The sequence below is a fragment of the Apteryx rowi genome, unplaced genomic scaffold, assembly GCF_003343035.1.
Source record: "Apteryx rowi isolate R43461 unplaced genomic scaffold, aptRow1 scaffold_342, whole genome shotgun sequence".
Classification (NCBI taxonomy): Eukaryota; Metazoa; Chordata; class Aves; order Apterygiformes; family Apterygidae; genus Apteryx; species Apteryx rowi.
Genome location: NW_020449886.1, coordinates 911,866 through 930,104, shown reverse-complemented (window position 1 = coordinate 930,104; position 18,239 = coordinate 911,866). Strand labels below are relative to the sequence as shown.

The 18,239-nt window shown below is 38.7% G+C and overlaps 1 protein-coding gene across 1 annotated transcript in view; it reads right to left on the bottom strand.

The window, feature by feature from the left end:
* LOC112969295 (aldehyde oxidase-like) overlaps positions 1 to 17,277 on the bottom strand; it is a 42,813-nt gene extending 25,536 nt beyond the window's left edge. Inside the window, 14 exon segments of the mRNA XM_026072439.1 lie at positions 842 to 1,026; positions 1,888 to 1,997; positions 4,515 to 4,608; positions 4,854 to 5,005; positions 6,684 to 6,776; positions 6,950 to 7,094; positions 8,206 to 8,286; positions 9,173 to 9,253; positions 9,968 to 10,029; positions 10,905 to 11,031; positions 11,550 to 11,658; positions 13,264 to 13,360; positions 16,042 to 16,099; positions 17,207 to 17,277. Coding sequence (XP_025928224.1) covers positions 842 to 1,026; positions 1,888 to 1,997; positions 4,515 to 4,608; positions 4,854 to 5,005; positions 6,684 to 6,776; positions 6,950 to 7,094; positions 8,206 to 8,286; positions 9,173 to 9,253; positions 9,968 to 10,029; positions 10,905 to 11,031; positions 11,550 to 11,658; positions 13,264 to 13,360; positions 16,042 to 16,099; positions 17,207 to 17,266 — 1,454 coding nt within the window. The 5' untranslated portion in view covers positions 17,267 to 17,277.
* Between the last annotated feature and the right edge of the window lie 962 nt (positions 17,278 to 18,239).

Sequence of the window (18,239 nt, the reverse complement as noted above, 5' to 3'; positions counted from 1 at the left end):
GGATAAATACCAACCAGCAATGCGAGATTCCTCAAAATCTAACTCAGAACATAGTTACTTATTGTGTAGGAAAAACGGTTGCCATGAATTTACATCTTAGCCTTTATTTTCTGGTGCTTAAACGAGGCTCTCATTTTCTCCTAATTTGCCCATTAGGTATGAGAAAGACTCCCAGGCAAAATATGTAAAGTCACTGGCTTATTCTCTTTCACATCCCTCCCCATCATCTACCTCAGCTGTGATACACAGGAAAAGCTGCAATCTGGTAACAGCAGTCTGTGTGGTAAATTCTGATTGCCACTAACAGTTGGCTGATAAYGCTGAACTGAACTAGACTTATCATCCCCTATTTATCTCCCCCAGCAGCAGAGGAGATTCAAGTTAGGTAGCTATCACCTTAGACCAAATTAAAACCCTTGAACCCAGTAAGCAAAGGAGGCCCAAGCCATGTTCTCTTACTGGGGAGTCATTCCTAAGTGTTCTTGTCACTGCCTCCTTTGATAGTAATCAAGTAGCACCCCCTTTGTACGTCTCTTTACAGCCAACAGGGTCAGAGATGACACATCAGCAACACATGGCGACCCCAGTCAAGTAAGAACTGGCACAAGGTGAGATTTTCTGTGAGGTCTGCACAGACTTCAAAATGTAACAATCCTGAAATGTCATCATTCAGGCTTGACCAAATCATTCACTTATGTGAATGTGGCATATGTGGCATCAGCTAGGCACATGAAATCTGTGTACTTTCACGCTCCAAGACAGTACACCCTGTATCTCAATATTGCAAGCCAAAATTCATTTATCCAGAGATGTAGAGAAGGCAGAAAAATTGATACTGTACCTTCCGATAAGTGCCTGACAGGTTTGTTTTGCACAGATTGTGGTTGAGACACTACCTCCATAGAAAATGCTTAAATCCTTTATCATGTCTGTGCCTTCTTCAAAAAGAACTCTCATCCCAGCATTGGTTATTGGGAGAGCATTTTCTCGTCGTGGTGCTTGTCGGAATGCAGAGACATACTCGCCCTGAGCAAGAATAGACAGAAGTGGAAAACCTGCATGCATATAAGTATCTGAAAGCAGAACTTATTATTGCAGTATATGAAGTAAGAGAATAAAAAATGAAGCACACAAATTCCACTTCCTAAACATTCAACCATTCACTTTCTCCTATTGACCTTTCAGTGGTTTTGTCTTCCCTGATTTTCTAGCAGCCCCGACCTGATCTTCCATCATTCACACAGTTCAGATGACCATGACCTTCTCATAGTAGATAGTTGGAAAACAGGCATTTTGTGCAGGGGAGGAGGATAGTGGGGTTGTATTTAGAACAGGACCAAAGCTTGAAGGCTTCAAAGTATTGCCAAACTTCAGTTCTCAAATGATATGGCCCATAATTCTCTTATAAGATCCCATATCCATTCTTGCAAACACAGTACCACCTTAAGACTATTACTGAGTTCAGCAATGTTTATGGAAGCATCATGAATATGTTAATCTTATCTCTTTTCAGCCAAAATCCTTAAGAGACGACAGGGCTTACCTGACCAATGCCAATCATATCATAGGTGGGCAGCCTGCTTGGGTGAGGACTATGGCAGGTTGTCCAAGACCCCCTTCTGTAATGAGCTGCCAACAGTTATTGCCCTCATCACTTTGGGGTAATCTTTCATCTGAATGTCGCTCTTTGCATATCATAAACTACCTTCTGAATTGTGTTTTTTGGCTTAAACTGGGAGATAGTATAGCATGGGCAGGATCAAGGTTAATTCAGAAAGTGAGCAATAATAGTGTGACTTTAAACATAGGGATTATGCTCCCTCCACCCCACCCCTGGGCTCTTTATTTAATAGTGTCTAACTCTGCATAAACAAATTAGAAATTTACCTTTCTAGAATGGGGGATATAGATAGAGACCAAGATCTCTTCTGGCATAATGGTATTGTTACTGGCTCCATCTGCAAAAATATCACTCAAAGGAATTTGTCGCTTTCTTCCTAAAAACAAAACAAAACAAAACAGAAACTTCTGTACAGTGGTAAGTGTGCAATTAGCATACATCAATCACATTTTAATTGGCAAGGAATAACTGCAGTCTTCCTGGTGAAATAATGACTTTAGAGTTTAAATACCATCTCATCAGTGGTATGCTCTAGAAATAAAAGTGTCTTCTGTAGGATCAAAACACCAGAGCCCAGGTAATGATCCCCATTCTGTAACTGGCCCTTCTGATGCTGCTGTACTGATCCCTCCCCCTGCACTTGTCAACCTGCTCCAAATCTCTGCAGCTGCTGTCATCACCACCTTTCCTGCTAATGCACAGGGAGTGAGGAAGGCAACTGGGAGAGAACTGTTGGAAAAAAGGAAAGTTACATTTTTTTTTGCCCTGAGACTCTGAACAGATCTTGGAGACCTGAAGGGAACAAATGCCATTGCCATTTCCTCTCTCTTTTTGGTAGATTATTCTGAAAGTGACTAAGATTCATCATTCAATGAGATATAAGATTAAAGATAGGATTTTCAAATGGGAAGAGGACAAGATTCTGAGAGGTATGTAAAACCGTAAGGGCCTTTTGAACACTTAACCTGTGGGTTAATGCTACATGGTGTTTGCCAATATCAGTACATCAGTTAAGTCAGCAGGCCTTCCCAGTGGAAATGCAGCATATACTTCAATTCATATAACTGATTTTGGTAATTAAACAAGCTCTGTTGGCTAAAGCAGTTTTGTTTCGTCTGACTGCAACTGTACTAGTAGCACAACTACGTCTGTTAGAATTGTGATCCTGCAAAAACAGCAGCACAAACCTCACATTGTACAGATGGAACGCCACAACAATTCACTAGTGTAGAATTCAACCTTGTGTGTTTGTCAGATGAAGTCAAAGTATATCTTTTACTAATCTTCTGTGCCCTTTGTACTTTGCACATGCTGAATAATGGATCCAATGCTTTTTTTAAAGAAATGATTTCTTGTTACTAAACAGTATTTATCTTGTGATAGCCCTGACCTAGTCCCAAGGCTTCCTATAAACAGGCAATCTTCTGYAGCATTTTTAAGTGGTTCAGATATTCAGATACTCCTTTCACATTCACAGGATTTGATACTTCAAGAGTGGCTGCTTTAAAGCAAGTGGTTTTTTTCATGTTATATGGAATGATGACATTGTAACCTATTCATCTAGAATATCATTTAGTATTAAAATTGCATTCCTAAAATACTACTGTGACTGCAAAACTTTAGTAAAGGAATTTTTTTGGTCGAAGCATGAATCTCAAAAGTAACACTGATAAAAAGAACAGCACTGCAGTTTCTGGGTTCTTGCCTTTGTAATTCCATACACTTGGTTTACATGCAAAAAAGTTATTGTCCAATCCCACCTGCAAGCTTGCCAGTATCTGGGAGGATACATATTCTCTTACACTATGATCTAAGATAAATACTAAGAACTAATAGTGTTTCTGAAACCTCCTTTTCTTGAGCAACCTCCTTTTCTTATGTCACTGACAACCATTTGGTAAAGAAATATGTTAAAGACCTGTGAAGAGGCCTAAAATCCACTCCCAGCTGTAAGGTTCTCCCAGGTTAACAGAAAGATGTTATCAGCAAGTGATCCTATTCATCACTCAAATAAGTAGGTATGTCATTGGAGTCACTGAGAAGATGCAACTGTTTATATTGTCACTTGTCAGGACATTTTGACAGATATTCCACCTTTCAATGTCAAACTATCCTGGAGAAAAATCACAGAAACAATACAGCATAATTATTTGCGCATCTGGTCCAAGAAATCCTGGCTCAGACACAAACCTGTAAAGAATTTGTATTTCAGGGTGCTGCGTGATGTATTACAGGGCCTGAAACAGTAACGTATGTTCTGTTTGGTTCAAGGGCAAAAAGGGCATACGCCATGTGGGAAGGAAAGCATGCAGTTGCAGGCCACCAGACCCTGTTTACAGCTGTAAGCACAGCCCACGTTTACCAAAATTTTCACCAGCCTTTTGGACAGTAAGGTAGAGCACAAGGAATGGAGCTAGTAGAGGGGAGTATAAACAATGATGGAAGGAAACTGAGGAAATGGGGAGGGCATGGAAAAAGGAGCTGGACTAGTGGCTCTTGTATTGGAAGCATCTGGGAGGAAGGAGAAGCAGGAGATCTTGTCAGGGCCAGAAGGTAATTTTAAAACAAGGGCAAAGCATCAACTACAGAAAAATACTGGGGGGGGAGAGGGCAGTATATAGCTTCTCCAACTGTGAGGTTTTATGAGTGCTTTTAGTAATTCACCGCCTATAGAAGTACCTGTGATTTCACTGGTCTGAATGCTTACCCTTGACATGAGGCTTTTTGACATGTTCTTAGTTTGCACATTCCCTCCCTTGCAGATGTGATCTTGCATGCGGGTGGGAAGAGAGTTCCTTAACAAACACTCACAGCTGTAGGTTCACCCCCTTCCCCCACACAGTATAATCCTGCACTTCTGGCACAAGTAGAGAGACCAGATTTCTCTTCTTACCTCTTGACACCAGGTTGAGCATACAATTGCCAGCTGCCAGAATGGGATTCAAGTCTGAAGTTGATTTTCTACTTACAATGTTTCCACCTAATGACTTTAAAAAAACGGAAATTTGTCAAATTTCTCCATCATCATCACATTTTTATGTTAAGTGGCAATACACCATGAAGATTATATGCAAGATTACACATATCAAAAGCTCAAAAAAGATGTATTGACAAAAAATTCACAGGTAAAAACAGAATTAAAAATGAATGCAAGTTTCACATGTGGTCAGAAACAATTTCATATAGTTTTGTTCACTCGTGCAAATGTTATTGCAAGTAACACACAACATACAGCAACGTTTCTTATCTGTTCTCCGCCCAGAGTTCTTAATTGCTGCAAGACAGCACGGAGAATCTTTGTCTTCTCCTCTGGGAACTCTGAGATTGCATTTGTCAAGATGTCTTTCACTAGAGTGAGTCTGCAGGCAGCTCCTAGAGTTAATCCTGTAACCAAAATATTATAAAAGTATAATGTGAGCATTGTTTTACAAGCCGGGTTTTAAACCACRTTCAGATTATAGAGCTAGAACTACTCATGTGCAGCATGGACAGCTATAAGGTGAAGGACCTTTGCATTTTAAAGGGACAGTGACCTTTTAATTCAGGAGATTGAGGGTGAAGTTTCATGAAATATCTAAATTGAGTTAATGGCTCACTTCTAGTAAAAGGGAACTCCCTTTCCTGCTTGCAGCTGCTCATTTCCACCGCTTCCCTTGCATCAGCTTTGACTGAACCACCTTCGGGTGAAACCTCACCTGAGCACTTAATCAATTTCAAAATGTTTTCAACATTTTGGTACTTCCTATTTTTAATCATGATTTTCATCATAATTTGATCTTTCTTTGTATCATGTACACTTTAGTTATTTTCATAAAAAACAAGTAGGCACTATCTGCAACAGAATAAATAGTCCTAACACTAAATATGGTATTCTTTCTCCCACTAAAAAGACAATCTATAGCTGTATACATTTATCTGAGCAATTATAAATTGTTATATTTGTTCGATTATATTTTTTAATATTTATGTTATAAAATGGCAAATGGTGCATTTGTATTCAAAATTATTAACAGGATTTTAATTATGAATTGTGTAAATGTTGAGTGGACACCAGGATTCAGTCAAAATACAAATAAAAAATATATCATTTAAAAATAGCTTTTTATTAATCAAGTAAATTATATTAAACTTTGTGTATTGAAGTTTATCAAAACATCATAACTGGATTTTATTGGTAGATTAAAAGAGGCAGCAAACAGTCTCCCTGCTTCTCTCAACTCCCAATCATTTCTCAGCTAAGAAAAAACTAATCATTGAGCTGAACTAGCTGACTGAACTGAAATGCAAAAGATATTCTAAATGCAATGACAGAACTGTCAAATACAGTTTACCACTTCAAAAAAACTGGCTTCAGGCATATAATAAGAAAATTTCATTTAGGGCTTGATTTCTTTAAAACTTTGGCAGTAAGCATGCACAACTTCATTTATATTTAACTAATTTAGACTATCATAGTAAGTTTAAATGTATTTATAGTTGTTATTTCTAAATTCAATCAGATTTATTTTAAAATTACAAACTGATTTAACTTAAATTTAAAAAATTATCTGTATTGATCTTAAATATATAAATTGAGGCAAAAAGTGTGACTCTACAATAATTAACACTGTCATTGCTGAGAACTAGGTTAGTTAATGCATATTAGCTATCCCAAATTAACCACAGCCTTTTTTTTCCTAATGTAGACAAACCTGCAATGTTGCTAACTATAGGTCTGTCTATGCTACATAATGCAGCATGGTACAGAAATCTAAAAGCAAATGCTGCATGACTTAGCACCAGAAGCAGTATTGTCAGGATAATTATCCTCGCAGTAATATGGCTAACGGGACCCAAAAGAGTATTCCTGATCAGCACTGTACTGTGCCATGAAGACAAATCTCTGTATCATGCAGACAGTGGCCACAGTCACCTTGATCCAGGAATGAACCAAGCATGCTTAGGCATGACTAGAGAACCAAAGACACTATACAACAATTCACACCTTCAGCMCTATAGAATGGATCAGCATTCCTTACTGCAGAGGAATCTCACATGTCTGAACAAAGTAAAGTCTACTAACCATCATCTGTGCATTTCACCAAGTTCAGAACTGGAACCCTTGCTGGAGCAATAACAATTGGATGAAGTACTCCTCTGAATTTCATCTCAGGTCCTATCAGATTGAAAAACACTTATACAAAAGAAAAAAAAATCACTACTTTTCCATAATAGCAATTTTAACAGTGGAGCCTAACCTTAGGGATGGAAAAGCACAAATAAATGTAGCCCTACTCCTCCTATGCACACTGAAGCTATGGCAACAGGAGCCGTTCTGATTGTACATACCCACACTGGTGTTCCCAACCACAAGAGGTGCTTTGGGGTGGGTAGCTTTCAGATCCAGTAATTCATCTAAGCTTACAGGAGAAATCCATGTCATTCTCTCCCCACGGAAAACCAGAGTTCTTTTTGGTTGACTTTCAGCCATCCTCTGATGGGGAAATACAGCAGATTAAAATATTTAGACATATAGAGAGGTGGCAGCGTCTAATAAACCTTACACTCAACTGGAGATCAAGGGAAGGCCTTAAATGATGGCATTCTGCATAATCCTTCAAAACAGGACAGAAGTGGTATTGCTGTGCCGGTCTTTTACACAATGATGAAATTTTTATACTTCATGGATGAAACGTCTTCAGTTCATTCCAATGGGCTAGTAAACACAATCGATAATAAACATCCCCCAAACAAAAAGTGTAGGAATAGATCCTATACCTGCTGAAATGAATGGAAAAACAATTAAAAAATACTTAGGGAGGGCTTTATACAATTAGTTTGCTTGGAGGTCACCAGCAGCAGCATCTCTTCGTACATTAAACACTCATGTAGATGTGTCTGGCTGTTCTGTTCACTGACCACTCGGAAATAGCTTGTGAACTAGTGGTGGTACAAATAAGAGAGTCAGGAACTCCTGACCTAAAGTTTTCAACTTTTCTCCATAAGCAGCTAGTTAGTTATAGAGAAGTTTTGTTTCGAGATCTATACCTTGACAACAATGCAATGCAAACAGATTTTAGTCTTTCTAGAGCAAATACTGTTGTCTATAATTAAGGATGCCTGACACTTTCCTTTCCAGTACCCTTATTTCAGCCACTTATATCTTTGTCACACTTTAATCACTGGGGCTAAGTGCACCCCAGTCTGGTCTGAGGCTGACATTTTGGGAGAAAAGTTCAGCAAAACTTTTAAGCCACGAAATGGGGACTTGCATTGTTTTGCCAATGCTATAAAGTGTTTGCCATCCAGTTTGTGGAGAAGCATTTGTATCTCCAGGTGCTGCACTGAAAACTCACTTTAGGTTATTTCTCTGTCTTCTCATCTCATGCTCAACTCTGTGACTCCATTTTCTCAATATGATTATCTTTTATAAGTGATTATTCAGCGAACCCACTGAAAAAAATGAGTATCATTTTGGATTGATATAAAGATGTTATAACATTTCTTCTTATGAATAAGCAGGACTTCAGAATGAACCCTGAACTAGGGACCACTGTTAAGGAAAAGGTAAAGCTGAAGAATAGTCTAAAAGCAATACAAATTACCATTAGTTCTGGAGGAAATATAAGCTCCTGGGTGGGATCTAGAGGCTGAAATTCATCTGTTGAAAAGAGTCTGGTGCAAACCTTAAAAAGATAGAAAACAAGTAAAGAACAATTTTTTCTGCATCCTTAATTCCATACAAAAAAATTTTTTTTGTAAGGGTCCCACTGAAGTCAGTAGAAAGCTAATAATTTGATTAGCCTTTGGATTTGGTGCTAAAATACCATGCATCAGTTGGAGGTGCTGAGGTGAGGGAAGCAGTCTCACCACAGTTTCTCAAAGCTCACTTCTAATAGAAATGAGAGTGTAGAGGCAAGTAACTGAAAGACTAACTACAAGCTTCCTATAGTCCTATTATAAGGAAGTAGCTCATTTCATTCCAACCTACCTGTACTCAAAAGGCAGAGAAGTAGATCAGATATCATTAAAAGAAAACTGAGAACAAAGTCAAACATTCACATGGATAAGATATAAAAATAAGATCATGACTGATTTTAGCAGTATTTCATTCTTCAGACTCAAGCCAGCAGCGAGCCTCCTAAAAAATCGTCATTGATTACATTCAGATCATCACTGATCGCTGATTTTAGATAGTTCCACATATGTCCTGATTTCTCAATAATTCAGTAATCACAATATGAGAATGTTAATATTCCTGAATTTGAAGAATTGTTTGAGTCTCAGGTATGCAGATCCAAACCACCTTCTACCAACTATCTGCTACATGATCTCCTCCTCATACAAGTATATACAAACAATCCTTAGACTTTAGAAATATCTTCAAGTTCCTTGACAAAAATAATACAATGTCTGATTAAAAATGTAACATTATGGAAGAAGGCAAAACAGGTGAAGGATAAAAATGGCAACATATACTGCATTTATTTTAATTACAAGAAATAAGCAATGCAATATTTTCTGTTGTGCAAGTTTTATATTTAAATAGAGTGAAAATACTTAAAATCTCACCTTTTCTCCCTTGTCAAATAAATCATCTTCTTGATCCAAGCAACACTTTCCATTTGCTTTACTTTGACAGCAAACTGATTCCTAAAATAGGAATATTCCATTAGCAAAATACTTTCCAGAATGGCAGTACGTTAAAATCCACTTAAGCCAGTAAGAATCTATCTTTACATTTCAATAAAGTTCCGGATGAACCTTAATAATAAGCTAAGTTGGAAGGATTTGTGTGTTAAAGGAGTGGTACTCAAAAAATATCTTAAAATATTATCATGTTAAAGTCCTTAATACAAAATACTACATACAACATGTACTGTATGAAACACAGTTGGCCTTGTGAGAGCACACACAGGACAGTCTGAATTATTTGTTTTACCCACAGTTCACTCTCTCATTTCTTCCACTGCAGGTCTGATACATAGTATTACATGATAAAGAACATAAATCCAAATTCTGCTCTTATTTATGCCAGTGCTGATCCACAACACAGCACATGAAGTTATTCCAGGTTACTCTTTGCAATCCAGGCTAGACACCAATTTCATTTGCGTCAATCACAGTTTTTTTCTATGAGTTAGGCCATTAAACACCTTATTTGTGTTACAGGGACAGAAAACCTGCATCTCTTAACAGAAGGAAGATATGACCTTAATATAAAATGATGATGGTCTGTAGATATACAGATACTGTATTTTACAGTAAGTCATGCTCTTCATGCACCTGTCTCCATAGGAAAAACATTAGTTCATAAATATATGGTGAGTACTAATAGGCATGATCTAGTATTCCTATCATCCTTACCTCACAAAAGGTTTTACAGGCATCTAGGATCGGTCTATACCCAGTACAGCGGCACAAGTTCCCTGAAAAAAGGAAACGAGTAAGAAAAAGTTTCGTTCTAAAACGTGCAGGTTTTAATGTCATGCCCTTACAAAAGGCTTCTATTTTTGAAGCTTAAGTGTTAGCTCTCTGAAAGACAATAAAGAGCAGAGTGTCACAAGACCTAACATCCAGCACCTTCTGAGGAAAAAAAACATTGTTTCAAGGGGAGTATGAAATACTTGAGACCTGCATTAGAGGGAAGGCTGACTACAGCTCAGCATACAGGAGATACAGGATTGTAGAAGATTCCTCACCCACTCAAAACATTTTTCTCCCTCCAATTTATTTTTAACAGCATGGGAGGATAGCATTATACCTCCATCTAGTTCATCTCATAGGAACAGGAAATGCCTTTGGCTCTACTATGATTCTAGAACACAACAGATGACAGAAGGTTATTTTTCCTGCAATAAATATTCACATTTATCCTTAGTGAAGGGGGTCTGCATGATACTGTCCCTTATTTGACTGTTTTATTCTTATCAAAAAGGGCTCTTCTGTGAGGCTTATGACATTCACTACTCCAGATGTGATGGGATCTCAGAGATATTCAGATGCAGCTACTTCTCCAATATGCTTTAATTTTTTGCACATCTGACTTATAATACTTCAAAAGATGTATATGGGGATGTATTGAACATGTATCCCTGAAACAGTCCATATTTCCATGCTTCATTTTCCAGGAGTGATAGGGAATACAAGGTTTGTATACAGTACCAAAACCAGCTCTGTGGGGAAGCACAATTTAAATGTATGCATATATGTATTCACACAGACTGGCACTCACATACACAGAGTATCAGAAGGAAGAAATGGTTTAAGGACGTATCTACAAATTAAAAGTGGCAATATTTACCAGCCAGGGCTGCAGCTATCTGCTCCAAAGTGGGTTCTGGGTGGTTTCTTAGCAAAGTGTATATGGACATCACCATTCCAGGGGTGCAGAAACCACACTGGGAGCCATGGCACTTGGCAAGCCTTTCCTGAAATTAAAAACCACAAGTAGCCCTCATTCCAGCGTGCATCACAATCCTAATGAACCCACTCAGATATGAGAAAAGTGATAATAAGTGCTGTCTTCATAGTAATGTAGACCTTTTAGGTAAGCCAGTCTCAGACAAGAATAAGTATTTTGGGTGTAATGCCCAAGCACATCTTATTAAGGAAGCTAATTACCCTTCAGTGGACTTTTATGGATCTATCTATCCTAAAACGTCAGTTAAGGGCCACTGTCCAGATAAATCATTTGCCCAAATGGAGCACAGAACTGATACACTCCAACTCTTATGTACCAATTATTTGATCAGGCTGTCAACACTACAGCAAGATCCATCATGAGCCATGTCTCATCCATCCTGATCAACTGTATCTTTGTCTTTTGTTATTCAGGGATAATAATCAGCATATGAAATCTCAGTGCCCTTAAAGCACTGCCACTCAATCCAGTCCACATGGAGGAAGAAATCAGTAATGCTGTTACACAATGACACTGGGTTCTCACCTGAACTGGATGAACCCTGGTTGTTGTAGTTCCAACACCTTCCACTGTGGTGACTGCTGTACCGTACAAGGAGCAAATGGGAAGCAGACAGGCATTTGCTGAATAATGTCTTTGGAATATAAAGGAGAATCAGGGAGCTTAAAGATAGTGGAATATTATGCTGTGGTAAATCATGACAGAGTTTTCACTTACAAAGCAGTTATTACCATCATTTGAAATAAGACCACAATAAGTTTTATTGAGGGATTACATACTAGCAGTGTGCCTTGTCCCCAGTATAATAACTGCATCTATGAGGAAATAATATTGACAGTTCTGGAGAGTTTGTATCTTCCTTAATACATCTGTTTCTTCCAGTTGCCCTCTAATCTCTTTTGCCCATGAGCAACCTTTGTAAGTGTGCTTTGGAGGAGGATGAAGGGGAGGAGAGAGCTGGTGTAGTCCTTTGCAGGAAGTAAAGAAGAACTACTGCTGATAATTTGGAATCTGAATTYCTGATCCAAAGGAAATTCTCATGTTAAAAAATATTCTAAATAGGGACAAAATACCAAAATGAAAAATTTGAGAAGCTTTTCATCATTAACAATAAAATGTTTTGTTTTACAGTGGCTGATATGTTTCTTTTCAACAGTGTCACGCTGATTCTTTTCAACTTTTATAATAACTCTAAACATTTTCATTTGCAATGCATTCCAATGTAATGCAATTGTCAAAAGAACATTTTGACTTTTTCCTAAAAATGTACTCAATTGACAATGAAAGATTCCCATTGAACATTTTGATGAACACATATTTTTGATGGAAAATCAAAAGTGAAAAAATTAAAAGTTGTTCACAGAGCCATGCATGAGACTAGCCAACACTGACCTCAAGAGATGGGGGGCTGTTGAAATCCTGCTATATGAACAGTAACTGACACACTGCAGTAAGAAAGCATCAGCTCTTGACAATGTTGCTGTCCTGTGAAAACCCACAGCAAGAAGCTGAAGCTCTGCAGCACAGCAGAAAGACTGAAAGACTGTTGTGAGGAGTGGAGATAAGCCCCAGAACCAAGTTTCTGAGCTGACAGAAACAAATTTCCTAGAAACCAGAGAGGATGATGCAGGTTTGCTGTGACCCAGAAAGCCACTGAGATGGCTGAAACCAAGCCTGCAAGATCAGAGTGAGACAATTGTTTATTACCCATTTTACTTCTATTTTGTCTTACATAACCACTTGGGAATTTCCTCAATTTAAAATAAATGATTCTAGTTTTGAGCCTAATGAAACTCATTTTTTTGAATTTCAAAGTCCTTCAGGGTTCTTTTGGGAGTGTTCAGTATTAAATTAAAAGGTCTAGGTTGATCCAACTCAAACCTCTGGTTGTCCCATGTTCCTGTCAGTCACGCAAGAGAACTGCAGGTATAAGCTCAGTTCCACTGGGCAACATGAAGGGTGTTAAACGAATGCCTCCTGAAGAGAAAGGCCCTCACAGGAGCTGTTAGCATATGAGCAAATTACACATTTAAGCATGAATTTCAGCAAATCCATAACATGGCTGAATAAACAGTATTTTGTACAGTGTTCTCTTTTGGTTTAAAGTGACCCTACCTTTGCATTCTTTTACCATTAAGTACAGATTTTACAACTTTGTTTTTACAGTTTTGTATCTGGGAATGGTATCTACAGTCATAAAATTCAGTGTAGAGTTTTCCAAATTTTCTGTTAAGGATACCGTATCTTCTTGGAAGCTGGTTCATAAGTTGATATCATCACCGTGCAGGCACCACAGCCACCTCCTCCACAGCCATACTTAGTTCCTGTAAGACGGACTGAAAGTGCTGCCATTAGGGAAAAAAAAAAAAATCAGGCTTCAGTTTTGGCCTTTATTCTGTCAAAGCTGGAGGACCACCTTTTTCCTGAACTTTTGGAATATATAACTGGTTAGGTACAATCACATATATCTAAGACTCCTTTCTATGTTGAATTAAAAATTTTCAGTGAAAATAAGATTGAAGTTAAGAAATGATGTGACCAAAATCCTGTTCCCATCAAGGAAATAGAAAACTTGATTCTGACTTACTTTGAAGAGGAGGAGTAAGTTGTGACAGAAACCCGGAAGCGAAAAATCGCTTTCAAAGTGAAAATATGAAAGGTAAAAACACATAATGGGCAAAATCACATTTCTAGGAGCACAGTGCTCACTCCCATGAAACTGCAACATTGGCCAATTTGAGGCTGTGATTCCACAAACAGCTGATTTAATGGTTTACAGCCACCAAAAGGAAGATGCTTAACTCCCTATTTCTTCTGACCTTCCTCTTCCCAACATCATCTGTTTTTCCTAGGTTAGTTTACTTACTAAGCTAGTTTAACTAGGTTAGTTTTCTGATGGTCTGAGTGGGGTTAGTACACAGAAAGGTCTGAGGAACTCCAAGATGGGCACAAGGTAAGGAAAGAGTTCTCTGCCAGGAGCAGGGAATGATGGAGGGACAAGAAGACCTTTCTCTTTTCACACATCATCAAAAGAAAAACGTTTGTTACTTTTGGGGTTAACGTTCTTCACTTTCAGAAAGGCTTTGAGATGGAGTGTGTTGCCTTTAGCTCTTATTTCTACTACTTTTTCTGATTACAAAGCACTTTCACAGACACCCTACTCTGTCAGATAAAGCAAATACATTTTAAGATGCAGTTTCTTTCCTTCTTGCTCTTCTATTTATTTGTTATTTCACAGTTGCCCTTTCAGTTATTAATAGTAGCCTAATGCTCCAATTCCTATAGCATTTAGCCTCCCCCAAAAGATGCGTAGATAGGTATTATATTGCACCTTGCAATCATAAAACACAGTACTGGAAGATGTTCAAGCTCCTCAGGATCACTCAGACAATCATTTCACACTACGAAGAGTTTGGCAACATCAGCATAAGATATGCCTGTCCTGTCTTTGTTCCCTGCCACTCCTTTTTTTCCTCTTTACCAAAGTCAGCTCTCCCCTTAGCTATGTTAGCTTAACTATTTTTGGATGCTTACTAAGGAAAGGATCAGTTCCTCAGTCTGGCTAACAGAGTGGTCTCAGAAAGAGTTGTGCAGGCACATCTGAGGCGATGGCACACCATCACACAGACACGAGCAGCAGAGGGCAGGAATACTTTAAGCTGGCATTTAAACTGTATGGTGAAACCACTAACTAGCTTCTAAAAGACAAGTTAATTTTACATTCTTTTTATAAGCAAGGTACAATGATACAGAAAGATTAAATGATTTTTCGAGGTGCCAGAGCAAGTCAGTACAGAATTAGATGTGGGACCTAGATTATCTCACTCACCAATATATTTTAACCAATAGGTTGCATCTCTTGTGATGGAGCTGGTATTGAACTATTTTTTTTTTTGTAGTTTGAGTTTGAAGTTGTTCAAACTACTAAAGAATAATTTTGTAAGCACCAGAACTTCAGCAACCTACTTTCCTCCAAACTGTGCTTATGACTGACCAGTAATTAAGATGTTTCAACTTAAGCTTTTTCTTTCTTTGAGACATGTATAAATACTCTCTCCTATGTGAATTCTCTAGTGTCTAACAACAGCAGTGGTATATGTGACTTCCCCGCTGGGGGTACTTTTCATGAGACAGCCTAGAAAGCTGCCAAATAGGTGAGATTCTGCTTTTCCCCACATTTGCTCCCTGCTCCTGGCTGCGAGWTCCTACACATACCATATTTAGAGTATTATGCAAGTAGCTTCATGAATACTGGGAATAAGCTTGTGGCACAGCAGATCCTGTAAAACTGCTAAGAACATTTGAGAGCAAAGAAGGTAAAGAGAAAGAGAGAAGTGGATCAGAGGAAGTGGTGTAAAATTTGGATCAACCCAGAAAATCACTGAGCCATAGACTGAAACCAAGCCAGGAGGAAAGAAACCTGTCTACAAAGACACAGTGGGCAGGGTGAGAGCTGTAGCTCTTACAATTTCTGTTCTGTCTTACCTAATTAATTTTTTATTTTCCTCTGATTTAAAAACTTACTTTTTCATATTTATTTACTATTAAAAGCTGTTTTTTGAGTTTGTAAACCTGCCTGGAGTGCTTATCACAAGAAAAAGGCAGATCACCTCAAAACTCCAGCAGACTCAGAGTCTCATGGCAAGGTATCTCTCCTTTCCTGTGAGAGACTTTCACAAAACTTGGAGACTCCTACCCTGTCAAATTTTATTCATACTGGGCAAAACACTCTTAAGTTTCTTTCGTAGGGGAGGAACAGAGAGATACACACACACATACAGATACTGCCTGATTATGTAACTCTTGTTTGTTTAGGAAACTAGGCTAAAAATACAGCAGCTCACTGAAGAGATTTCACTTAAGGAGGACACATCATCTAATACAGTTGTTTTATCTTCTTAAGGAAGTCACAACTTCTTTAACTTGGTTAATTGCTTTTTAACTAGAATTTAAGAGAATTTTGCTTGAATAAAGCTTTCATATGAGTGGCTTAAAGGAACAAACAAGAAAAGGATACGTCTCTTCCGCAGATAAGACAACAGCATTTGTTCAGGATCAGCATTTTTCTCTATTATCTGCAGTAAGAAAGGAAACTGAAGCTTTAACTAAGAAAGCAAGACTTTTCACTCAGCATACAGACTACATTACCACAAACTCAGAAGAAAATCCTCCTCCTCCCCTGGTTCCCTCTCACAGAACTACTCTAATTGCCAAAGACTGGAGAGTTCGGCCTCCTCCTAGAAATTCCTTCCCCAACAGATATGCTTCCAGGAAGAAAGTGTCAGGACAGCTTGCAACTACTAAAAACAACTCCTGCTCAGTGAAAGGTCATATTGAAGGAATTTGTCTTGAACCACACTAAAAATAAAAATGCAACAAGGCTTTATTACAACAGAGCTGACAGGGCATAAAGAATTAATGATTTGCAGATTTTAGAGACACTTTTACCTACTGGGATGAACATTAGAGGAAGCCTGTAAGGATAGCAGCAGGTATCATTTTTCTTCTAGATTTATATAAACATTCACTTGCCTTAATAGACTATACCAACACAGAGCAAAAGAAATGCCTACATTCTTGTTTGATTAGAGGATTTCTTATTCTGTTGTTCAGAGTCAGCTAATCCTTTTGGCTGCAYTGAATTAATAAGCAGTTTAATTCTGCTCCTGCAGTATCATCTTTAATGTTGGCCTGTAGCCCAGAGTTCAGCACCCGAGTCTTACTGACTTTCAGATATGTGTCTGAAAATCTTTTCTCAAAGATGAGAAACCAGACATCTGTGAATGAGAAACTAGTTTGCTCACCAGCTAAATGTGATATCCAGTTGAAAGCCCATTCTGAACTTTCACTTTGACATGCTTTTTCCCAAGCCCAGAAGAGCTAGCTAAAAAGGGATGTTGTAAGCACATTCATCCTCCTCTGCTACTTCCCCCTTTCAAACTGTACCTATTGTGGGCAGCCAAGAATTAGCCAACTAAAGTAACACTACTACAAGACTGACTCTGCTTCTTAACAAGAAGAAAGCAGAAAGGGAAGGAATGCTCATGGAGGCTTCATGTGAGTATTTGAAATATACTCCCATGCCTGAGGAAACCATACGCTATCTGTGCCCCCACGCTCCTTGGGACTACTTCTGGAACAGCAGCTCCTCTTTCTCCACGCACCTTCCCTGCAGCACTTACCTTCCTCCCATTCACATAGAAAACCAGCTCCTCGGCCCCCGCTACCTCCTGAAGAGACATTGGGAGCTGCAGCTGACCCCGGAACCGACACTGACAGGAAATGCCAGGCAACTGAGCAGCTGGCGCTGCGCACCGCCGGCGAGGCCCTGGCGCTGGGCGTTCAGCCCCAGCGACTGGAGAGCGGAGGGCAAGGCCGTGCCCATGGCGGACACCGCGGCCTCCCTTGGTTAACCCTTCCGCTGCTGCACGTGTTTGCAGTTCCTCGGGCGCTTACCGTCAGGTGACATTTTCAGAAGCAGAACTGCAGTGCAGGGAGCTGACACCGGTCCACAAAATTCGGGAGAGGGAGTCCTGAGGGTTTTCCCAATGAGTAAATGCAATGTTTAGTTTAAATGAACTTCTGCAGTGATTTCAGGAAAATTTCAAATGCAGACTCAGGAATACTTGATCCTCATTAATTCAAACAGGTTGGTGTCATTTATAAAAGAAGTTTTTAACTGGAAGAGACAAAAGAGGCTATAAGACATCAGGTTTCAACTGGATGACTTCTTGTTTTATTAACAATGTAGGTAATGTCTCAGGAATGACCTAGATTTTGAATTTAAGGAGTCCACTTGAAGAGTATACCCATTAGGCAAAAGCAAGAGTATGCTCTTGTGAACCAACGGGAGGATGGCTGAAACGGCAGCCAAATTAGTTTTATCTGAACTGTTCAGGGTCCTTCAGCATTGCAATATATATGCGTACTGGTCTGAGTGAGGACAGATAATTAGATATTGCTCAGATAACGAGAGAGATGATTCTTGTAGATTTATCTTTATTAAACAGAATCTTTTCTACTTCAACAGAGCAAAATTTCTCAAGAAAATTTAGCTACTTCAGCCAGAGAGACAGAGCACAGGGATTTCAAGGAAGGAGAGGGTCCTGATTCTTCTGTGACAGAAGAATTATCTATTATTAGTAGACATGGACATCTTTTCTAGAACACTTTAAAATTATGTTTCATTGTAGTAAAGTGATGTTTACTACTATT